The following is a 24,972-nucleotide window of genomic DNA, read 5'->3' as shown; positions in this document are numbered from 1 at the left end:
GGTCTGAAGAGCATAGGGTGAGGTCACAGGAAAGACCACCCCAGAAATATGCCCAGGGTGGTTATTAAACGGGAGCTGTCTACATCCAGACTGAGCACTCTGTCCTCTATAGGGTCACCCATCACACCAACCTCTACCTCCAGAGCCTGTTCCTGGAAGCAAGGTATAGAGACCCCAAGACATGTAAGTTCCTTTACTGTCCCACCGAAAGGCATTCAACTGTCCTGTGAAGCCCTGAAGAAGCACTTATTTTTTAATGTGTGTGTGTGTGTGTGTGTGTGTGTGTGTGTGTGTGTGTGTGCCAGAGGACAACCTGGGGTGTCCTTCCTTAGGAATGGCATCCATCTTTTTTTGAAACAGGGTCCCTCATTGATTTGGAGTTCACCAATTAGACTAGACTAGCTGGCCAGCCAGCTCCAGGGATCTGCCTGTCTCCACCTCACCAGCACTGGGATGACAGACATGCATTACCATGCTTGGCTTTTGTTGCATGGGTATTGAACTCAGGTCCCCGTGCTTGCAAAGTGAGCACTTCTCTGACAAAACATCTCCCCAGCCCTGAAGAAGCACCCTGTGTTGACAGAAAGCACAGGGAGGTCCTGTTCCTGAGGCTCACAGCCTTGATGGCTGGCTCTCCACTGTCTCTCGTCCCTGCCACTCCCCTCCAGGACTCTGTCTCTGTCATGGTGGCAGACTTCACACACAGCTTTAAACAGGGGCCTCCTTCCAGCTTGCAGCTACCCTCACAGGTAGGGTCATTTCCCTGTCTCGTGGACAGGGAGTTCACTGATGACACTCAAGAGACACTAGGTGATTTCTTCAAGGTCATTCAAGAGTGAATGATGAAGTCAGGCTGTTACCCAGGCCAAGCTCCTACTGCGTCTCGTGACTGCTTTTCTTCTATCAACATGCCAGGCTTGCGCCTTTCTGATGTTTCACCCACTTGGTCTGAAAGACACCCCCAGGCTCCTGTGATCATCTCTTTCCATTGAAAAAGGTCAAGTTTAGCCAAGCATGGTGGCGCAAGCCTTTAATCCCAGCACTGGGGAGGCAGAGGTGGGAGGATCGTTGTGAATTCGAGGCCAGCCTGAGACTACATAGTGAATTCCAGGTCAGCCTGGGCTAGAGAGAGACCCTACCTCTAAACCCCCCACCCCCCAAAAGTGAAAAGGTCAAGTTCAAGGACAGGGAGTAATCGACTCTCCTGCATGGGGTTTATTTAAGAAGCAACTTTCCAGGCTCATCCAGGGATGCTCACCCACAGATTCAGTGGGACTGGGGTAGGGCTCCGCGGGCCCATATTTCTAACAAGTTCCTAGTGATGCTGCTGGTTCATCACTGGATTCATCATTAGTTCAGCCTGAACAACTCACTCATGTTCCAGGGGACTGCCGCCAGCCTGCCTCCTCCAAGCAGCCCTCCTGGTCCTGCCAGAGCTTCTACTTCCTCCCACGTGATGAGCTCTTCAGAGCAAAAGGCCTCCTGAGATATAATGAGTGTCAAGTTTGGCTTCAGAACTCCTTGCTTCTTTCTTAGGATTTTTTTTTTTTTTTTCTTTTTGACACTGGGAATTATGTAGCTCAGGCAGGCTTTCAATTCACTATGTACCAGAGAATGACCTTGAACTTCTGATTCCCTGCCTCTACCCCCCAGAGTGCTAGAATTATAGGGCTGCACCACCATGTCTGATTTATGTGGTGCTGAGGAGGGGGCCCAAAGCTTCGTGAATGTTAGGCAAGCAGTCTATCAACTGAGCTGCATCCCCAGCCTAAATGATAAAAATTTTATATTAATGATAAGATAACAGGTTTTCTGTGAATATCACAAGATCATTAAGCTGAGAAGGCCCACATTGTTTACTGGCAAGGTGTTTTCACCAAAGTGATAGCCCCCTTCCTGCTCCTCTAAGAAAACAGCTAGAGTACACCTCTCCTGCTGTGCTCTGAGACCTTCTGCCCTGAAACCAATGACCTATTTCTTTTTTTTTAAATTTAATTAATTTATTTGTTTGAGAGAGAGACAGAGACATAGACAGTGACAGAGAATGGGCATGCCAGGGCCTCTAGCCTCTGCAAATGAACTCCAGACACATGTGCCACCACATAGATCTGCCTTATGTGGGTCTTGGGGAATCATAGCTTAGGCTTCACAGGCAAGCACCTTAACTACTAAACGATCTCTTCAGGCCAAGCAATGGCCTATTTCTAACTCAGAGGGTTGCCGATTTACCTGGATGTCCCTTAACACCACTCAGACTCTGCAATGGAGGAAACAGAACTCCAGTAAGGAGTTCTTTAAGCCTTTGCTCACAGTCCTCCAGCTAGGCAGGGGCTGACCCAGGTTGAAAGTCAGGCCTTCCTGTGGATGTGGCTCAGTTGTTAAAATATTTTTCTGGGGGCTGGAGAAATGGCTTAGCGGTTAAAGCACTTGCCTGCAACATCTAAGAACCAATGTTCAAATCTCCAGGTCCCACACAGCCAGATGCACAGTGACGCAAACGTGCAATGTTGCACACGCTGTACTCGAGGGGGCACACACATCTGGAGTTTGTTCGCAGCAGAATGAATGTCCTGGTGTGCCCATTCTCTCTCTGCCTCTTTCTCTCACTTTCTCTCTGTCTCTCAAATTTTTTTTTCCTGGTATGCAACAAACTGTATGTACAATGTTCAGCACAGCATAAACTGGGTGTGGTGGTGCATGCCTGTAATCTGAACACTCAGGAGGTGGAAACTGGGGGATCAGGAAGGAGTTCAAGGTCATTCTCAGCTACACAGGGAGTCCATGGTCAGCCTGGGGTCCATGAGGCTCTGTCTCAGAATTGGAAAGAAAGAAAGGGAGGGAGGAAGAGAGGGAGAAAGGGAAGGAGGGAAGAAAAGAAAAACATAAAAAGCATCCTAATTCTGAGTTTAATATAAAATTTTTTAATAATATGGTAGTAAAGTTCCTTAAAGAACACCCAACTTGCAGGCTAGGGGCAGCCTCCATAGCAAATTGAGGATCAGTGTAACAACTCAGAGTGTGAAATGCAGGTCAGGAAGTCGTATGTTGGAAAAGTGCCCTAAGCCTGGAATCCATGCAGACTTCTGCAGATGTGTCTAAGAAGCTGAGGGGAACGTGAGGAAGGGCTTCCTAAGAGACCATTTAGTGACTTCACTTGACAGAATTTAGAAAATTCTTGAGCCAAGTGAGTGCTTGGACATGCACAGTGGAATTAACTGAGCAGTTATGCTTATGATACCAGACTTCCTTGCTGTGTAGTTCATCTTTAAGGTAAAATTCCATAAAATGCAAATGAGAAAATTGATTTCAAGTTTTATGAATTTTTTTTGACCACAAGAGGCAAAGAAGCTGGGTCTGGTGGCACAGGCCTGTCACTCAATGGCTGAGGCAGAAGGACTGAAAGTTCTGCCCAGGTTACAGAGTGAGTTCAAGGCCAGCCTAAGCAACTTAACAAGACCGTCTTTAAAAAAAAAAAGGAAAGGATAAACAGGGCTGGGGATATAGCAGAGGATTTGAATGCTTGCCTATTATGTGTGAAGCTCTATGTTTAATCTGATGTATATCAAAATGTTTTGAAAATATTTTTATTTATTATTTATTTGCAAAGAGAGAAAGAGAGAGAGCCAGGGGTGGGGTGGGGGATAGAATGGGCATACTGGGGCCACTTGCCACTGCAAACGAACTCCAGATGCATGTACCATACTGTGCATATGGATTTATCTGGGTGCTGGGGAATTGAACCCAAGCAGTCAGCCTTTGCAAGCACCTGACTTTAACTACTGAGCAATCCCTCCAGCCTTCAGAAAAAAAATGTTGTTTGATTTTTCAAGGTAGGGTCTCACTTTGCCCCAGGTGGGCCTGGAATTCACAGTGTAGTCTCAGGGTAATCTCAAAGCTAGTTCTAGGATTAAAAGCATTCACCACCACTCCCAGCCTCAATTTTTTCTTTTATTAAGGATTCTTAGGTTCGGATTATATTGTAAAGGAAGAAAACTCAATTATAAAATTGTAACTTGATTAAACTGATATACATAATGCTTAATTTAAAAAAAAAAACAGAAAAATAAGGGCTGGAGCTATGGCTCAGCAACTAAAGGCACTTGCTCGCAAAGTTTAGCAGCTCAGGTTCAAATCCCCAGTGCCCACGTAATGCCAGATGCACAAAGTGGCACATGCATCTGGAGTTTGTTTGCAGTTGCAGGAGGCCCTGATGTGCCCATTCCTTTTCTCCCTCCCCTTTTTGTCTCTGCTAACAGATAAATAAATAATATTTTTTTAAAAAGAAAATAAAAGGGCACATAAATTCTAATTGTGAAGTTTTGGCCACAAGGGACACTAAGATGAAGCCTTTCTGATCAGGTTGAAGTTGTTATGCTGGGTATTTTCTCTGCTTCTAACATGACTTCATGTGTGGAAATGATGAGAAACTAGGATTTCAGGTGGAATTCTTACTGTTCCCAACTCTGCTTTGCAACATCGCTAGGAGATGTAAAGCTAAATTTTGGTTGTCCTTTCACAATCTTTTGAAAGAAAAAAAAATGTAGAAAATTGAATTTGGGGGAATGGATGAATGGAAGTCTGTTTCTGCTGGGTGAGGGAAAATGACAGAAGAGAAAGTTCTGCTTGGTGTATGGTCTGACAGAATAAAGTATGCTGTTGGGCAGGGGAGATGGCTCTGTGGACAAAGTGTTTGCTTTGCAAGCATACGGCCCTGAGTTCAATTCACAGAACTGTTGTAAAAATGTTGGCCTTGGTCGTGTGTGCCTGCAACACACACACACACACACACACACACACACAAACACAGACCCCAAACCTCAGGTACAGTGGTAAGAGCCAAGGTTGTAGGAATAAAGTCCTGAATACTAGCCCCTGGTCCAAATGCCTGTTAATAGTAAACAGAGCCAGGTGTGATGGCACACGCCTTTAATCCCAGCACTTGGGAGGCAGCGGTAGGAGGATTGCCATGAGTTCAAGGCCACCTTGAGACTACAGAGTGAATTCCAGGTCAGCCTGACCTAGAGTAGTGAGACTCTACCTTGAAAAGCCAAAAAAAAAAAAAAAAGCAAACCGACCTCTGCTTTTAAGTAACACAATAACAAAACCTTGCTATCACCTCAGTCAAACCAACACAATGTAGTTTCTGTTTTCATCCAAATCATCTTGATGTTCTCTTGAGAGATTAATGGCTTTATTTACCAAAATAGGAAGTCCATCCATTGGAGGAGCTGGTTTGATATATCAAAACGAGGCAATCACCATGGTAGCCCCACTCTGGGGATTACCAACCTCCTGACAGTGGCAAGGGCGACATTGTGTTCCAGGATGGGAATATCTGCTCTGCCCACCACCTCCTTTCCTGACTGTGCTCCAGAACTCATCAAGTCTGATCTCTGCAGAAATTTGGGAGCCCATGACTCCCACGGGATTCTGGCCCCATGGGAATTCTGCAGTTGGGAGGTCCATGTAAGCAAGCAGTTTTACTTTGGTGCTCCACCCACCTATATAAATGGAATTTGTCCTATGTCCTATGTTGAGAATATAATTGTTCTTGTTTACTTGTGCAGTCACAATTAAGGGGTGACTGGCTGCCACTTGCCATCAGTACTAAGGAATAGGCAATTTCATAAAGATGTTCAATAGATACCCAAGGACTCAATGATCCACATAATATGGTGTCTGTGCTAAAATTGGTGTGGGGCCTCGTGTGCATATATGCATGTGTTTGTGGGTGTATGTGCACATGTGCATGGAGGCCAGAAGTGCCATCCATCTTGTTTGTTGCTGTGTGTGTGTGTGCGCGTGCGTGTGCACATGTATGGTATATGCATGTGCATGTCCTTATGGTGCCCTATATACTCGCTTGCAGTGGAGGTCACTCATCTGCTGTGCCTAGGGTGGACAGTTAGGTATCTGCTCTGTTGCTCTTCTGCCTGGTCTTGTTTTAAGCCCGAGTCTCGTGTTACTGATTGCAGGGCTCTGATGGTTTCTGAGTTTCTGCTCCCTTGTGGGACTGGGATTTTTGATGTGTGTATCCATGTTCAGGTGTTTATGTGGGACCTGGAGATTTGAACTAGGATAGCCTCAGGCCCTCATATTTGTGCAGGAAGCACATTTAAACTCTGAGCCATCTCGCCAGCCCTACCTTATGGGTTTTTGTTTTTGAGACAAGGCCTCTCCCTGCTGGCCTGATGGTCACCAAGTAGGCCAGACTCATTGTCCAATGATTGCCAGTGGATCTTTCTGTTTCTACCTTGCAGTACTAGGATTATAAGTGCATACCACCACACCTCACACGGCCTTTTCAAATGTGGGTTCTGGGGGTTGAACTCAGGTCTTCAAGTACTTTACTGACGAAGCTATCTTCCCATTCCTAGTGTTTGGTCTTGAAAGATTTAGGGCCTCTCACTGAACATGGAGCTCACCCATTAGGCTAGATAGGCTGGCCAGTGAGCTCTAGAGATCCACGTATCTCTGCCTTCTCAGAGCTTGAATTACAGCCATGTGTCACCAGGCTTGGCATTTTTATATGGGTTCTTGGGCTCAAACTCAGGCTCTCATGCTAGCAAGGCAGGCACTTTACCAATTGAGCTATCTCCCCAGTCCCTGACCTGGACTTTATAGACCAAGTGAGCAGAATGTAGAGGCCTGACCTTAGAGACTGGTCAGAATCAGCACAGAGATTTACCAGGCAGATCACCCTGGTATGATGGCATACAACCTAGACTGAATTGGCGAGTTGTTTATAGCCCAGATCAAATTGGCACAGCAGTACACAGGGAGGTTGGGCTAAACTGCGCCGAGGTTTGTAAGCTTGCTCCCGTGTCATCATTGCATGTGGACCACTGCTCCCCACCTGCCCCACAAGAGTCTTGTCCCTCTGCCAAAATCCAGTGTATTGACACCAGTGCAAGTGAGCAAGACAGAGTAGAAACTCCCCACACAGCTGGAACACAGGCCAACAGGGCAAGATGCTGGCTCCCTGTCGTGATGCTGAAGGTTTGGTCACAGCGTTCCAGTCCTGCCAGTGGAGGACACTGACTTCTTTTAGAGGCCAGAGTCTGGGAAAGCCTCTGCTTCCTGCCGGCTGCTAAGAGGCAGCCCTTCTTTCTGTCCATCCTGACACCCAGCACCCTTCTACACTCACCCACAGCCTGTTACCTGTGTCTCCCTTGCTTCCTTTTATACCCGTGGCTCCTGGGCTCCCAGGACTTCCTGGGGGTCCTAAACAATAAATAGACAGAGGTCATAAGAACCACACTGAGCAAATATTAGGGCATTAATACACAAACAGGACAGAGGACCTCACCTGTTGGGCCGGCAGGGCCAGCATGGCCGGGCTCACCCTTGGCACCTGAGGGTCCTCGAGTACCAGGAATGCCTGGAAGACCTCGTGCTCCAGGTTCTCCTGAAAGTTAAGTGGTGACGTTAGGGCAGGGGTTGGCTCATGAAAGGGCTGGTTGCCTTCATGCCCATGACACACACCTTCCAGGACCCTCCAGCTCCATCTGCATTAGTACCTGTCTTTGGAAGCCACCAACCATCCTTGAGTGGAAAGAAACAGTGCTAAGAAGTTAGTCCTCTGCATCACAGCTGCTGAACTTGGGATGGCGGACTGACTGGGACCTCTATGTTGGAGTGCCTCACTCTCCATCCTTGATGTCCCAGATAGCAGTCACCTAAAGAGGGCTATCAGCTGAACATCCCTAACACACCTTCCAAGGCTCAGGGTCCATTGCAGAAAGAATGTTAAGAGCCAAAGGAAGGGTAGGTCTGCTTACAGTGCAATCTTCTAGACACAAGTTGGCCTGGATATCCATGACCTCACATTGCCTGACACTACCTACACAGACCCCATAATAGGAGGTAAAGATGATGACATCAAAGAGAGACTAATCTGGGGAAGGGGGCTATGATGGACAATGGATTTGTAAAGGGGAAAGCGGGAGGAGGGAATTATCATGGTTTATTGTCTATACTTATGGAAATTGTCAATGAAATTTTTTTAAAGAGGACTATCAGTTGGGCATGCTTTCCACCAACCACTGTGCTCCTCATATGAGGGGACAAGGTTCTTTGTGTGTGTTTGTATGATGTGGATTCATGTATGTGAGAGTGGGCATGTGCATGCTATGGCACATGTGCGGAGGTCAGAGGACAACTTTGGATGTCAGTCCTCACCTTCCAACTCTGTTTGAGGCGGGATCTCTCCTTTCATTGTTCCATTCTATGTTTGCCAAGCTAGCTGACCCAGGAGCTTCCAGGGGAGTCCTGTTGTCACCTCTCTTCTTGCCCTAAGCATGCTGGGATTACAATACTGGCGTTGTGTGGGGTCTGGGGATCTGAACTCAGCTATTCATGCTTGAGCAGCAAGCACTTTATCCACTGAGGCATCACCTCAACCCAAGGGGCCAGGTGTGTAAGAACACCTGAGTGGTTTAGATTAATATTACAATTAAATAAAAAAAATAAGAACTTGGTGGTGTCACAACCCCATCCTGACTGCCAGGGATGGCGGCTACTGAAATGAAGTCCCGATGCCCACAGTTCTTACCTTGGTTGCCTTTGGCTCCAGTATATCCAGTTGCACCTACAATGTGAAAGTCTCTTAGGAATGTTTCCTTTCATCTAAGTCTGCTATAGAGAAGGGGGACGCTTGCAGGCCAAGAGCCCCATTGGCATGGCCTCTTACCTGGTAGGCCGGGCTTTCCGGGGTCACCTTTAATCCCCTGGATTCCAGGAGGTCCCATGAACCCCCTGTCTCCCTTCATACCCATGTCTCCTTTGCTTCCTGAATAAACACAAACAGAAAAAAAGGAGTCGATATCAGGCATGGAAGGACCCCCACTCAGGTATTTCTCATTCCCCACAAATTACAAACTACAAAGCTATGGGTTCTGATTTCTGTCTTCCTGAGAGATAGGACATAACCTCACAAAAGATCCAGGTGACCTGGTACCAGCGATGATAAGGGTCTTGTGACCCTAGTCAGAGCCCTGGGCCCCTCAGAAGGGACCATAGCCTAGACTTAACCAACAGTTTTCAGCTCATTTCAGTATCTATTTTGGGAATTCTCTTTTAAAGACGCTCACATTGAAATCTGAATATTCTAGAAAGCAGCTCCCCAACACTGAGAACAGCAGAGGTCATTGGTAAAGAGAAAAAATATGGCAGTAATTCCTGTTAATAGAGCAGGTCCGACACAGGCTTCCCTGGCACCCAAAAGTTCAAATTTTCCACTTTCATCAGCATTCGGAGCTCATACAGCTAGTTCTCTCTGGAGTCCTCTGTCTCACCCTCCTCCTTTCCTGTCACTGTCTGGTGCATATCAATTAAGGGCGGCTCCTGGCTGGGGCAGATCTCTGCCCTCCTTCCAGAAGGGCAAGTTGGCTTGGGAGTGTGCTGCTCAGCCCTCACTGACCACGCAGTGCAGGTGCACCGGCAGTAGCCACTCCTTGAGCCACTGAAGTCACACCGTCAGCTAATTCAGATGTCCAGCTCCACAGCCAGAAGGGAGCTAGGGTAAGTTGAGGTCTAAAAAAGGTCTACAAGGGCAGGGAAATGGCTCTAGGAAGTGGATAAAGTGCTTCCCAGGTAAGCATGGGGGCTGGAGTTCAGATTCCCATCACCCATGTAAATGCGAGTCAGGCATGGGGACCTGCCTGTAATCTCAGTATCCTGGAAGCAGAAACAGGGAATTCCTGGTACCCAGGGTCCCAAGGTTGTGCAGTAAAGTGAGACCAGGCCCCATCTCACCTTGTAAAACCAGCAAGCTCTGGTTCAATAAAATAAAATAATGTGGGCAGTAATCAAGGGAGACTCGACAAAAACCTATGGCTTACACACACATACACACACACACACACACACACACACACACACATCCTCACACACATGTGCCCATATGCATATGAACATGCACAGATACCACAGACACATGCATATGCAATCAAAGAATGAATCAAATAATAAAAGATGACTATGCTTACAATGCAACCTTTTCTGCTCAAAAATAGATTGGCAGGAAATTTATTAAGAAGCATATTTGACTGCAGTTTGTTACTTTAACAAGACAGACTTGGAGAAGACTTGGAAATTATGCTAGGTTTCCTCCAGGGGTTTCAGAATGAGGATGTAATTCTCTGACAAGAAAAATAAGAGCCATCCTTTCTGAGCTTGAGCTTTGAGTGAGTAAGATCAGCAAAGGGCTTGGGGAAAAGGCTCCTTGAGAAGGTGTGAGAGCTCACTGCTCTAGACGTGGTTGAGTGCTCACTTAGTATGCACAAAGCCCTGAGTTTGATCTCTAAACTACAGAAAATTGGGCGTGGCAGTATTATACTCTCAGTACTCAGAAGTAGAAGCAGGAGGACGTCAAGTTCAGGATCATCCTTGGCTACATCGCCCAGTTCGAGGATCAGCCTGAGATGAATGAGACCTTGTCTCTCTGTCAGGACACCAAGCACCACCAATGAAGTAGGACCATGGGCACAGAGACCCACTAGAGATTAAGAATTTTTTTTTCCTGGAGTCCTCACACAAAAGGGTATTCAGAGTGACTCTCACACCTCATGAGTCAAAACAGCTACAAGAGAGGATTTCCAGTGTTCTCATCTCAAAGAAATAAATAGCATTAGAGACCCTGATCCAAATATTTTGAATATTTAATATTGCATCCTGTGCATATTATTAGAACACAGGTGTTACTGCATCGTGAGTCCGATGCACGCCCCTCCAAAAGTACCCAGTTCCACCTGCCACAGTTTCTCTCTCTGACAAAAATCCTTCATGCCTCCAGATCTTATTCTTTGCTTCCCAGGGGCCCAGGGCTAAGCAAAAATGTTAGTTAGAGCAGCTCTCTGTTGCCAGAAGTGCACCTACCAAAGCCACTTGAGTTATGGCCCCGGGTCTTCTCTGCTGACTCCCCAAACCTCCTACCCCTACTCAGGATCTCTGTAGCTCCCGGCATATACACCGGGTCTTCCCTCTTCCTGGAAAACTCGTAAGAAACGACATCTCCCTTTGTTCCTTGAGACTGAAGTCTTGGATTGGTAATGCTACCAGGCTCTTTCATGCCTTCTTTCACTGTCCTGATAAACTCTCTCCCCTCAAAAAGAAGTTTGCTGAGCATTTCTCAATAAAATCTGTATGAGAATTTTTATTTCATAATCTTACATATATCACATTGTGCCCCATAAACATGTCCAACCTATGTGTCAATTAAAATTGGTTATTTAAAAAAAAAAAACAACTAGCCTATTCAGGGACTATTGCAGAAGAGTTGGCAGAAAGAATACAAGAGCCAAACTAAGGGGCGGAGTGCTTACAACACTGTCTTCTAGACACAAAGTGACCTTGAGGCTCATGACCTCACAGTGGCTGATGCTACCTACATAAGACTTGCATAATAGGATGAAGAAAGTGATGACATCAAAACAGAAGCAAAGAGAGACTAGTGGGAAAGAAGGAATTCAAGGGTTAGAGACATGGCTTGGCAGTTAAGGTGCTTGCTTCAAAATCTAAGGACCCAGGTTTGATTCTCCAGGTCCTACATAAGCCAGATGCACATGGTGGCCTTTGTGTGTCTGGACTTTGTTTGCAGTGGCTAGAGGCCCTGGAACCCCCATTTCTCTCCATCTTTCTTTCTTTCTTCCATTCTCTCCCTCTCTCTCTCTGTTTCTTTTTTTTCTCTCCCTCTCTGATAAATAAATAAAAAATTTAAAATCTTGACAAAAGAGAAGCAATTCAATAGAAGGGAGGGGTATGGAAGGATGGGGGAAGGGGATTGTGATCATGGTACCTTGTTATATTTATGGAAGTTGTCAATAAAATTTTTTTAAAAATAGCCCATAGGTAAGGCCTCTCCTCATAGTCTGAGGTCTGAGGAGTGGAGAAGGAAGTTTTGTCCCCTTGTAGTGCCCATATGGAGATGAAGCCAATGGTATCTGTTAGTCAAGGCTGGGGATTACCTTTCTGGGGAATTTCGAGGTGCTGGGTATCTGGCTTAGAATGATGAAGTTATAGCCATTGTTCAGCCAGCGGAATAGGATCTCTTCAGAATGGTATAGGCCTGCGTTTTTATCATTAGAACTTCCAGATTCACAGGGACAACTTTGGAGAATGGGGCTAAAGCACATCAATGAGAGGACCAGACTGTGGCTGCATCTCTGGAAAGGAATCCGCCTCAGACTTCAAAACCTTTTGGTCATGCTGAGAGGTTGAGGAGAAAGTACGATTGTCACCTACAGCCTCCACACAACATGGTGGCGTTCCCTCAGCAGCCCCTAGGGCGTGTCTCAGTGGCTCTAGCAGCCTCATGTCGAGCAAGGTAGATGAGGCAAGGCAGACAGAAGCCGGCGCTAGTGTGGGAGAGGCCTCTTGAGCCACAGTCCTGCTTTCTGAGAACTGAAACAAGCTGTTTCCTGTTCCCACCCATCACAGCTTCCTGTATGGGTGAGGATTTCACAGGGAACTGGGTGGATCAGACTAAAGGGCAAAGGGCTGCCTGTTGTGTCCCCCCACAATGTCGGCTGGGGTCCTGTTGAGAAAGCTAGGTCTTCTTTTCAGTAATGTGGCTGCCTTGGAGGAGTCTCAGATGCTAGCTGCCATTTTCTATGCCTGGCAAATGGCCCTCTTTTATCCCAGCTAAGGAGGGCCTCCAGGCTTGCCTCACCCACCCTTGAAGTGTCCTCTCCCTGATTCTTCACCAGGTGGCCCCAAGTGCTAAGCCACTCCTGCTCATTTGCCTCAGCACACTTGGCCTCCCGGGAACTGGATCATCAGGTCTCAGTCTTTCCTTGGGCACCCAGAGCAAGTCTGTTTCTCTCCAATAGCTTCACATTTCTCTCGTTTGCTTTTGCATGTGTAATGTGTGGTGTGCATGCATCTGTGTATGAATGTTCCTTATATATGTGTGGGTGTGGAGTGAAGCCAAAGATTTCCATCATCCTGAATCCTTCCCACCTTAGTTACGTAGACAGAGTCTCCCCTTTGAGTGGACAGCTGGACAGCTTGTCCCAGGGATTTCCCATATTCCTCCCCACTGCTGGGATTCCAGGCTGGCTACCAGGCCTGCCTGGCATTTACATGGGTGCTGAACTCAGGTCTTCAAGCTTATGCAGCAAACACTTTATCTACTGAGCCATCTCTTCAGCCCAGATGCCTTTCTAATGCTGAAGGATGTCTATCGTGTCCCGGTGTGGGGATCTCTTCTAGAAGGCAAACATTCCGCTTCTCTCATAAGGTAAATAGTTCCTATACCAGACACCCTGTCACTCACGTTCCAAGTCATGTCCTCCCTCACAGTCCACCCTCATTCATGGTCAGCATTACCATCTTCCTTCAGAGACAAGTAACGTATGACCCCGAGAGGATAAATCATTTGCCTGGTATGCTTAGTCTTGAACCTAACTCTCTCTTTCTATCTTGTAGGACACCTACCATGACATTTGTATGTGTCTGTGTGCACGCATGTGTGCACATGTGTGTGGAAGCCAGAGAACAACCTCAGTGGTCATCCTTGTCTATCTTTTTTTTTTGGCAACAAGGTTTCTCACTAATCTTTTTGTGTGTGTGTGTGTGAGGCCAAGTTTTATTGGGTAGAAAGAAAGAAAAAGGAAAGCTGGTACACCAGGTCTGCATCTCAGAGTTCGTGATTCAAAGGTGCAGCCCTGATTTGTTTACAGTGTCAGCTTTTATTGGAAATAACCACATGATGTTTATAGTAGAACGAGGATTGGGGGTTAAACCACAAAATTACATGCTGTGCAACAAGGGTGGGGGGATATTACAAGAAGTCACGAGGTCATATAGGTCACATAGGTGGAACTGAGGCAAGAAACATTCTGTGCTTTGTGACTATTTTGAATCCAGACTGCCTGGCCAACAAACTCCAGGTATCCCTGTCTCCATCTCCCCAGGGGGAGAACCACGTGTGAGCCTCGGAGCCTGCTGTCTTTATGTGGTGTCTGGGAATAGAACTCAGGGTCTTATGCTTAAGAGGCGCTTTACCAACTGAGCCAGCTCCCCAGCCCCCTGTTACTACAACTTCAAATAACTATCACTGATTTAGTGTCTGCCATCTGGCAGCCCTTATAACCGTCCTGTGTAGTGTATAATTTAATTACTATTTTCACTGAATTACTGTTGGAGGATTGTGAAGCTTAATGGCCTATGGAACTTGTCTGCAAGAATGGGTGCAGGGAAGGGGGGAAGCTGAGATTGTTTGGCTCTTCATCGCACCCCATAGCCTCCCCAGTGGGGCTACAAAGGGCAAGAAATGAAGAGATTGGAGGTGCTCAGGTTAGTCCAGAGCCCTAGGGCAGCATTTCTGACTGCGCTCCCAGATCTTCAAGGTCAGGACCATCTGGACATTTAAGCATTCTTGGTGTGGGTAGGGGATGGTGAAGGGGCAGTAATGAGCAGGGTACAATGTTACATGTATGAAATGCCATAATGAAATCTGTTATGTTATGTGCCAACTAAAAGACATAAATACAAATAAATAAGTAAATAGATACATAAACAGATGCTTGGACCCAACTTATGTTTTGAACAAACACCCAAATGACTCCTATACATGGCACATGGCCCTAGAGTCTCTGTTCTGGAGAGACAACATGAGTGTCTGTGAAGCCGCCCGGGGAATCGCTGCTGGGGTCTAACCCCTTGCTCTCACTGTCAACCTGCCCTTGTCCCAAGGCCCCTGAAGGCTCATTCCTCGCCTTCCTCTCTGAGTTCCTAGCATGTACCCCTCTGTGGTCACAAGGTACTCTTGGAAAGGCACTGCTCCCCCGTCACCTGCCATCCCTGGCCTTCTCTACCTGAAGAGAGGCTACCTCGGTACTCAGAGGTACCTGGACACACAGCCCAGCCCTGTCCTCCGTGGGTAAGTGTGAAGGTTAATATTGATTGTCAACATGACAGGACCTAGAATCTCCTATAAGTCAAATCTCTGAACAGGTCTGGGAGGGAGTTTCTAGATGAGCTAAGCTGAGGTGGGAAGGCCCACCATCACTGCGGGCAACGGCACCCCACAGCTGGAATCCCGCCCTGAGTCAGGAGAGAACCAGCCGAGCGCCGGCACTCAGCACTCTGTTCTGTGCAGGGAATGTGACCAATTGCTTATGCTCCTGCTGCTGTAAGTTCCCCACCACGTAGACTGTAAGACAGAAAGCAACCCCACTCCCTCAGCTTGTTTCTTACGAGGTATCTTATTAAAGTAATAGGGGAAGTCGCTGATATAGCATGAATTGTCACCATCACACAGCATTTGGGTCCCAGCTCCCTCCAGCCTCCGAATGGGTGCTGACACCCCAACATTACCCTTACCTGTGAGGCCCAGGTCTCCTTTGTCTCCCTTGACACCATTTTCCCCTTTGGGACCAATGTGACCATTGTCACCTTTGGTGCCCTTCTCCCCTTGGGGTCCTGGAGCACCTGTGAAAATAACAGAGATGAGGAGCCTCAGTCCTTCCTAGAGATAGGCTCCTGGGGACAGAAGCAGAGAGGCTTAGGGGAGATAGGAAGGGGTCCGTAGCAAGGCTAAGTGATACATTTGTTGACTCATCTCTGGTGGTCTTATAAGTTATTTACAAAACATTTCGCGACTGCAGAAGAAAGGATGGTTGGGAGGGAGTAACCTCTGGAAAGGGGCCTGGGGCAGGGAGGTAGAGAGCAGTCATAGCAGAGCTGCCCTAGGGAGCTTTGGCAAAGCAAGTTACCATTTGCTCCTTGATTCCCGGTTGCACCCTTGGGTCCTTGGAGGCCTGTGGAGAGGGAAGGAAGAATTTGGTGAGTGTGGTCTAGGCTCTTGTGCTAACTGACATTCTGGGGCCCCTGAGGTAGTCGAGGTGGTAGAGCATATGGCCGAGGAAGAAAGGCCATAGTGCAAAAAAATCCAGTCTTAATTGTAGCTCTCCTCTGTGGCTCTCTCTCTCACCCAGAAGGCTGGGCAACTTTGGATGAGAACTTAAGTAGCCTATGCCTCAATGTTCTTGCCTGTAAAATGGGGCTGGTGATAAAAGGCTAGGTTCTTAGCAGATGCATCATTAACATTCTGGTGTCTGGGATGAAAATGGAGATGGGAAATGATGGTGTATTCCCTGTGGCAGAGGAGGGATGCTGACATAGCGCACAAAGTGATGATTGGAGGTGTGGGCTGCTTCTGGGGAAGAGAGGCCTGGAGCAGGACAGTGAAGGTGTGAAGAGAAATGGAGGGCTCCAGGAAGAAGGAAGGAGAGGAGAGATTGGGGAGGTTATGAAGGAGGTACAGAGAAGCTTCCCTGCAGTGCCCAAGGGGAAGTTCAGAACACCTGAGCTCATAAAGTCTATGACGGCTAATCTCTGACAGGATTTATTTAGATTCACCATGAAACACGGGCATGTCTACGTGGGAGTTTTTAGACTAGGTTGATTGAGCTGAGAAGACCCAACCTAATATGAATGGTGGCACCATTCCGTGTGCTGGGGTCCCGGACTGAATCAAAAGGAAAGACGAGCTGAGCACCAGCATTCACCGCTCTCTGCTTCCTGACTGTGGGTGCAGCGTGGCCTCGAGCTCCTGCAACCAGGCCTTCCCTGCCACGATGGACTCAACCATTAGCGGAAATAAACCCTTCCTTCTTTAACATGCTTTCTGTCAGGTACTTATTTGTTCACAGCAGTAAGTAAAGCAAGTGATATATAGCCCTATGCCACCATTATTCCTTATCTTGTTAGGTTTGTGGATTCTGCAGGCTTGGGTCCTGGAGAGAAGAGAGCTAGGCTTTAGTAAGATGGCGCAGCCTTCTAATGCCCTCTGCACATGCCGTCAGGGTCGGAGGAGGACCAAGACTCCAGGATCCACCCCTCCTTACACGAGTTCTGCCTTGTCCAAGTGGCCTCACTGGCTGTAGTTTCAGAGCTCTGGGAGGAACCTGGCCCCCTGACCTCCCTGTGAGGAATGAGGAGGCGAGTGAGCCCTCTTGCTATAAGTTCCCACAGGCTGCATGAGTGTGTTTGTGCACAGGACATGTGAGTATATGCAAGGGTCTATGCAAGAGCATGAGCGAGCCTGGTGTGTGAGCATTTGCACATGTGCATTTGCCTATATGCATGCATGAGCGCATGACTGCAAGTGGGTGGTGTGAATGTGAGGATGCAAGTGTGGGCCCAGATGTTCATTCACACACATACATGAGCATGTGAGCATGCTGCTGTGTACATATGTGGTGTGAGTGTGAGAATGCGAAGAGCTGTACACTCACCCATGTGCACGAAGGTGTGAGCATGTGACGTGACTGTGCGCATGATATAAATGTGGGAATGAAAGCATGTGCACTTACATATGAGTGTGGGAGCATATGGCTCTGCATGTGTAATACATGAGCATGAGAGCTATGTTTTCAGATGTGTGTATAAAAGAATATGTGAGTGCATGGGAGTGTGCAAATGAGTGTGCACTGGTGTGGATCCTGTCCATGTTCTTGGATGCACTGGAAATTTCCCGGCCTATTGTAGAGCCTCCGTGGAGAACCCCTGCTGGAGACAGGACAGTAAGTTCTCTGGGACAGTATTCAATGCCTTCCTGGGAGAGTCAGTTCCTCGAAGGAGGTTTCCGTACTCACAAGTTCCCTTGCTGTGGCCGCCAGTGTTTTCTGGACACTTAGCACCTGCTAGTTCATTTACTTCCCCTTCCTCCTAAACCCACTGGCTCTGATCTTTCCATCGCAACAGGCTTAGCTCTCGAGAACCTGGAGTTGGAAGGTCTAGGTGGAGAGTAAGTGTGGACTCCGGTAGTTCTGGTCTACTGGGTTTTGGTCTTGTCCCTAGCAGGACAGCTCTGAGCCCAGCATTCTGACAGAGCCACGTCATGGCCTTGGGAAAAACAGCTGGGTAGGCATACATTACAGTCCGACAAATAGAAACTATTGCATAGTCAGAAACAGCCATGGACTTTAAGTCACTGTCTTGAAGCTGGCATAGTGGCATAGATTACACCTGTAATCCCAGCACTTGGGAAGTGGAGGCTGGAGGACTGAGAGTTCAAGTCCAGTCTGGGCTATGGAGCAAGATCCTGTCTTAAAAACAAAGCACAAAACAAAACAAAACAGTAACAACAAAACTTTGCAGCATTCTCAGCTCCATTTTACAAAGAAATGGATTCACAAAAGTAAGAGAAATGACCATGGTGTGTGTGTGTGTGTGTGTAGAATGAGAGAGAGAGAATATCTCAAAGTCTTAACTCATGCTTGACCACAAGCTTGACTTGCTCACGGGCTTGCGCTCCCCAGTCGAGAGGGCAGCACTAGGGTGTCCACACCTTCCATCCTGCCCAGGAGAGACGCCACCTGTCACTACCACCCTGAGGGAGGAACTCCTTGTCTGTTGCCCCTTCACCTCCGAGCCCACATTAGGTCGCATGTCCTCTCTGTCCCCTGGCACAGCCCCATCGCATGGAGTTTCAAGGCTGGCTTGGGTCTGTGTCTGTGGCTGGTGGCCATCAGCGAGAAAGCCTGCTTTGTAGCCCTGGGACACCCAGCCCTTACTTACCTGCTTCTCCCTTGGTGCCTGGCGGGCCCTGGGGTCCTGGGGTACCTGCAAATATTAGGAATCAAATGAACATCGGGGTTGAAATAGTGACGTCAGGGATGGGGTGACGGCTCAGGGGGTGAGAACACTTGCTGTGCGAATGTGAAGGTCTGCGCTCAGTCCCCAGAACCCGTGTAAAAAGCCAGGCGTGGCTGTGCCTGTCTAGAATCCCAGTGCTGAGCGGGGGGTGGGGGGAGACAGGAGCATCACTAGGGGTTCATGGTCAGACAGTCTGACCAAAAAATGGTGAGTTCCAGTGAAAGACTGTCCCAGGGAAATAAGGCAGGAGAAGAGACATGATGCCCTCTACCGACCCCTGTACCATGTACGTGGGGGTTGCACATCTGCACACACATATGTATACAACACACACACACACACACACACACACACACACACACACACTGCATACTACAGACAAATACTTGTGCAAAAAAGAATTTTTTTAAACACACAAGGGGGCTGTGGAGATACCTCACTGGTTAAAAATGCTTGCTTGCAAAGCCTGTTGGCCTGGATTTATTTCCCCAATACCCACATAAAGCTAGATACACAAAGTAGTACTCAGGTCTGGAGTTTGTTTGCAGTGGCAGGAGGTCCCGAAGAATGCTCATTCATATTCTCTCCTCTCTCTCTCTCTTTCCTTCTTTCTCTCTCTCTCTCTCAATCTCTCTCTCTCTCTCTTTCCTTCTTTCTCTCTCTCTCTCTCTCCCCCGCCTCTCTCTCCCCCTCTCTCCACTTCCTTCCATAGACAGGTAGAAGGCTTCTTAGAGGTCACCCTTCCCAGGAAGAAGACCACTACAGTCTGCCCCAGGGGAGAGTAAGGGAGAAGAAATGGAAGAGCAAGCATTGAAATCCAGATACTAGAGGCACCCCTGCGGCTGTTTCCTGTCACTTCCTGCTTCTGCCTTTTCATTTGCTAAGGACAGACTTTGGTGATTGGCTCTACCTGGGGCCCATGTCAATTCTTCTCACTTGGGAGCATAAGCATTAAGATTGCTGCCATGGACGGGATCAGAGGGGATCTGGGAGGAAGACATGCCTCCACCCATAAGAAAGGGAAGAATGAATTCAGAGTACATGCTGGAAGAGGTGAGGAAAGATCACAGGGCTAGGAGAGCAGCCATACCTGGGGTTCCATCACGACCCATGGCCCCCTTGGCTCCCTTCTCCCCAGGTAGACCACGAATGCCAGGGACACCTGGAAGGGGATGAATAAGAACTCAGTGAGTGATGGTGTAACTCACTCACACTATTCACTCAGCAAGTAGGCACTGAGCACCAAGGCTAGCCTAACCCACGAGGAAGGAAACACGCAATGGTGGGAAGAGAGAGCAGTCATTTCATGCTAGGACAGAAAGAGGCCTGGGGCTCAAAGTCCAAGCTCCATCAGGGACAGAAACTGACCCAATTAAGGAGGCTGTATGGGGACCAGATCATTGAAAGATAAGCTAGAGTCTGACAGAACACAGACTCAATGTCACAGGCCGAGGAGACCTCAGGGGATGGTCCTGTGACAAGAAATGGACCTACCTGGGGCGCCTTGTTCACCTTTCATGCGCAGTAGTTCTGCAAGGGAAGGAGGGGAGATTGAGCTCACAGGGGAAGGGGCTTGGCTTTGCTTCTGAGCTTCCCAGAGAGCTCGCAGGCTCTGTGTTGGAAGACTGAACCCCACCCCTTCCACCATGGGTCAGCAACACCTGGGGGTCAGATGATAACACCTGGGTGTGTTTATAAAAAGTGACCTGGAACTGGGAAATTCTGGATCCACGGAAGTGTGGAAAGGGAGTCTAGACCACCTGTATGCATCAGGCATTGTCCCAAGCCAGCTGTCAGAGACTCCTGATGTTAAGAAAGGGCCTCTACAATTGGTCAAAACAGATCCTTTGAGGACTGCAATACAGCTCATTTAGTAGAACATTTGCCTAACATGCAGGAAACCCTAGGTTTCATCCCCAGCACTGCCTAAACCTGGCATAGTGATGCATACCTGTAGTCCCAGCATTCAGGAGGTAGAGTCAGGAGGATCAGGAGTTCAAAGTCATCCTTGGCTACTTAGTGGGTTCAAAGGCCAACCTGGGATACTTGAGATGCTGTCTCAAAAACAATGACAACAGAAACAGCCCACGAGCTACGTCTGAGTGTCCAAGCATGGGCTCTGTCCATCCTGCCCCCAGTCATATCTTCTGCTGTCGTCCAACTCAGCCTTCATCTTTGCTTCCCTAAGAGTCGGCAGCCTCTGGGTCCCTGTGTCCTAAACCTGGCTAAACCCTACTAAGACCTTGTATTTCCTGAATTTCTACCCCGACCACCTCTGTGCACCTCCCAATGGGGCCCATCTCACTGAGTTCTAGCTCCTTGCCTTAACCCCAGATCAGAGTCCTGGAAGCCAGGGAAAGGTATTTAAGTTCTGTTTGGTGGACACACAGCCATGTCACACCCATTCCCCTACGCAAGAGTTTCCAGCTGGAGAGGAGGAAGCCAAACCTGGATTCCGAGTGAAGTTGTCCACACGCTGAAGTAGTTGCTCATGGCTGAAGTGAACCTGGTTGAGCTGGGCCTGAAGAGCTTGAACCCCCAATGCTCCTGGTACCAGGTGTGTTTTGGGGTGTATCAGAAAGGAGAAGGATGGTTTGTGCTCAGAGGTCAGCGTCTCATTGGGGAAGTACATCTCCAGGGTCCAGAGCCGCTCCTGTAGATTCAGAACTGGATCCCCAAACCCACAGCATTCTTTTAGGGACCTCATTGAAACCTGAGGTACTATAATGGGTCCCTAACATTCTGTGTCATATATTTGTGGCTTCTGGGACTTCAGAGACTATTGCTCAATGGTTGAGCACTTGCCTAGCAGGTGGGAGGCCCTAGGTTCAACTCCCAGCATCATGCATAAATAGTGTATGACTTCTGTAGAGCATCAATTGGCAAACACAAACTCTAGGAGCTGTGAGGATCTAGTGTGAGCTCAGAGCTATTTTTACATCCTGAATAAATGTCTTCCACACTCAGGAATGACAGTACACAGCCATAGAACATTCCCGTATATCCAAAGAGTCATCTGTGGCATCAATCTCTGGATTTCATTCAGTTAGGGCTTCCAGCATGCTTAGTGTATGGCAATGAAGATATACAAGCAGCATTCGAATGTGGCCTCAATATGTTTATAACAAGTGCTTATGACAACTGTCCACACAACATTCTAGCGTGACTATATTTTTGATCATGGACTTTGGCATTTGGACTGGAAATGTGTGTGTGTGTGTGTGTGTGTGTGTGTGTGTGTGTGTGTGTGTGTGTAGGCCAGAGGATAATCATAAGTGTCATTCTCAAAGCACCACACACCTTTTTGATCCAAGATCTCTCACTAGCCTGGAACTCACCCAGTAGTCTGGGCTAGCTGGTCAGCAAGTCTCAGGAATCTGCTTGGTATACATGTTTCAAAAACAATTGGGATTGCAAATGTGCACCACCACACCCAGTTTATTTTATGTATGATCTGGGGATTGAACTAAGGTCCTCATACTTGTAAGGCAAGTACTTTACTGACTGACCTACGTCCTCAGCCTCTGGACTGGGAGTATTTTGAAAGCAGGATCATGTTCAGATGAATGTGTTGATGGACAAAGTGTCTTCTCATCCCAAGGTTGGGAATCTTTTGGGTCAGATGTGTATGGCAAACCCCATGCAAACTCACACATCTTTCACTGTTTTCCACACACGTACATGTATGTGCGCACACTACTCTTTGATCCTCTTACCACTGTGGTGGGATTGAGCGACAGTCTCTTTCCCAGCAGAAGGTCAATGAGCCCTGCCCCGGAGCACCCCTCAGTGACCAGACTACGTGGAACCAAGACTACTTCACCTTGAACTGTCAACAGCGCAGTGCCCACCGTGAGCAGGATCAGGTAAGTGGACAGGACAGCCAGACAAAAGGTCATCCCGTTTCTCTTCTTGGGCTTTGGATCTGAAATATAAGCCAGACAAGAGGTGGTGGCTTCAGAGAGCATGCGGGGGACCAGCTTTGCGCCAGGACACATGTGAGAGAGCAGAGGTTGCTCTGGGATGTTAGGTGGGAAGCGCTCCCAAATCTCCCCCCTCTCTGTTTTGGCCACAAGGCAAGAAATGCCACTGTAGATATAAGGGAAGAGGACCCAGAAGGCACGTCTGGAAAATGAGGAGTGTGGTCGGCCTCTATCCTCTGATCATGACATGACCTCTGCACTCACCTGCCTAAGACCCGCACACAACTGGGCCTGTCTCCAAGAAGTCATAGGTAACTACAGGGAAATCCTAGCGCCAGGTGTGGGATATTTCCTCATGAGTTGCTGGGGAAAGAGGCTGATGAGGTCTCAAAACAATATAGACTATTAACAAGGCTCTCGGCTATCCCCCAGAACTAGATGGTGAGGCCCTGTTACTGAAGACACCGCTGCTTTGGTTGCAGCACACTGAGAAATCAAGAGGGAACTAAGCTGGAAGCATTGTCCTTGTGGGCTAGCTGCCGCAATGCTATGTCACAGAGTGTTCTGTGCCATAAAGGCTGTTGGGTAATGAAAGTCGTCAACAGTTGTACCCAGTAGCAGACCCCAGGAGCTACACAATTTATTATCCAGGCAAGATGTGCACCAAAATATTTAAAAGATTGGGCTTATCAGCATTTGGTCCTGGGTGGGAGAGGGGATCATGAGACCGGCTTCCTTTCCTGAGGCGTTATTAGTAATGAAATGCTCACTGGCAGAGTTGGAGTCATTCCCTCCTACAGCATTGTAGCCACTGCTGAGTGCTGGAAAGAAGTGGTTGAACTGGAGTGGGAAAGGACGAGAGAGGTTAATGGGGTCATCTATGCTCAAAATAAAATATATATATATGTGAATTGTCAAAGAACAATTTTTTTTTAGTATTAATTATTTTTAAAGAAAAAATACCACTTGTCAGCATCTCACTTGTGTGGCCGGGCAAACAAACGTGCCTTACATCATCAGCTGTATATTACAAGGACCTGGCTCTCTGTTGCCAGGATTCCTGGCTTGCACTGAGGTCTCAGTGCAATAAGTTAATAAATCCATGTATTCAATTTCCATTGTGTAGGAGGAGCGAGGCTAGAGAACTGAATAATTTATTAGGATATACAATGTATATATGGAATCTATGTTTTCATTTTCCTTTTCTTTCATTTCTTTAATTAGGAAGGTAAAACCTACTTGGCAAGGCTGTTGGACAACATGAAGAGTGTGATGGGGTTCGCGACCTTGCTGTGGCTTTCTGAGGGGCTGACCTGCTGAGGTGGGCCTGATGAGCATTTTGAAGCATGCTCTTCCTCCCATCCCTTCTGCTCATAAATCCCACAATCCAATACACAGTGGTTACTTGGTATCCATGCAGGATTGTTCCATGACCACACAAGGTTAGTCAAACACACAGACTTCTGAGGCAGGGCTATGTGTAGCTCTGTCAGTAAAGTGCTTGCAATGCAAAAATGATGATGTGAGTTTGATCCCCAGGACCCATGTTCAAAACAAACAAATAATAACAAAAACAATCAGCAGTGGGTGCACTTTAATCCCAGCACTCAGGAGGCAGAGGTAGGAGGATCGTCCTGAGTTTGAGGCCACCCTGAGTGAATTCCAGGTCAGCCTGGACTAGAGCAAGACCTTACCTCTAAAAACCAAAAACAAATAAACAACAACAAAAAGGAAATACCACCACCACCACCACCAACAACAACAACAACAGTGTAGTGGCATGCTCTTCTAATCCCAGACGTACTAAAATGGAGACAGGAGGATATCTGGTGCTCATTGGCCAGCTAGTCTAGCCTACTTAGCTAGCTCCAGACAAGCGAGAGACTCGCCCTCCAATAATGAAAAATAAAACAACTGTGGGTGGTGTTCCTGAAGATTAATACCTGAGGCCTGGCCTCCAGATGCATATATGCGTACATATCCCTGCATGTACACATACATACATCCCCAAACAGATCTCTGGGCATGTCTCTGAGGGAGTTTCTACATTAGGTTAGTTGAGGTGGGAAGACATACCCTAAGTGTGGGTGGCACCATCCCATGGGCTGGGATCATGGACAGAATACAAATGAGAAAGCAAGGTGAGCACTGGCAAAAACCAATGAACCAACAAACAAAAAACCCTCCCCCAAATTAGAAGATAGGATAAAAAACCAAATGTAAACAACAAAACTAATAATACCACCAATGGTAATAAACTAATTTAAAAATAGCTTACCAAAAGTGTTGCCTAGTACAATAAATACAAAAGGAAATAATTGCTGAAGTAAGGATAAAATGATAAAACAAAGTGGTCTGAAAAACAGAAAAGCAACTGAAAAACTATGAGCAAAGCCTCAGAGACTTATGAGCAAATAAGGAATTTCCCAGTATTAAAATCACT

At 47.4% G+C, this 24,972-nt stretch overlaps 1 protein-coding gene across 1 annotated transcript in view; it reads right to left on the bottom strand.

The window, feature by feature from the left end:
• Marco (macrophage receptor with collagenous structure) overlaps positions 1–24,972 on the bottom strand; it is a 51,030-nt gene that overhangs the window by 9,845 nt on the left and 16,213 nt on the right. Inside the window, exons 2-12 of the mRNA XM_045150117.1 lie at positions 22,430–22,531; positions 21,055–21,273; positions 20,101–20,136; positions 19,697–19,768; positions 18,529–18,573; positions 15,720–15,764; positions 15,328–15,435; positions 8,693–8,791; positions 8,555–8,590; positions 7,310–7,408; positions 7,162–7,224 (exon numbers count right to left, since the gene is read on the bottom strand). Coding sequence (XP_045006052.1) covers positions 7,162–7,224; positions 7,310–7,408; positions 8,555–8,590; positions 8,693–8,791; positions 15,328–15,435; positions 15,720–15,764; positions 18,529–18,573; positions 19,697–19,768; positions 20,101–20,136; positions 21,055–21,273; positions 22,430–22,531 — 924 coding nt within the window. The remainder of the gene's footprint in view (positions 1–7,161; positions 7,225–7,309; positions 7,409–8,554; positions 8,591–8,692; positions 8,792–15,327; positions 15,436–15,719; positions 15,765–18,528; positions 18,574–19,696; positions 19,769–20,100; positions 20,137–21,054; positions 21,274–22,429; positions 22,532–24,972) is intronic.

Source organism: Jaculus jaculus, chromosome 5, assembly GCF_020740685.1.
Source record: "Jaculus jaculus isolate mJacJac1 chromosome 5, mJacJac1.mat.Y.cur, whole genome shotgun sequence".
NCBI classification, from domain to species: domain Eukaryota; kingdom Metazoa; phylum Chordata; class Mammalia; order Rodentia; family Dipodidae; genus Jaculus; species Jaculus jaculus.
The sequence above is the reverse complement of the archived record's forward strand: the minus strand, read 5'-3'. Positions and strand labels throughout refer to the sequence as shown.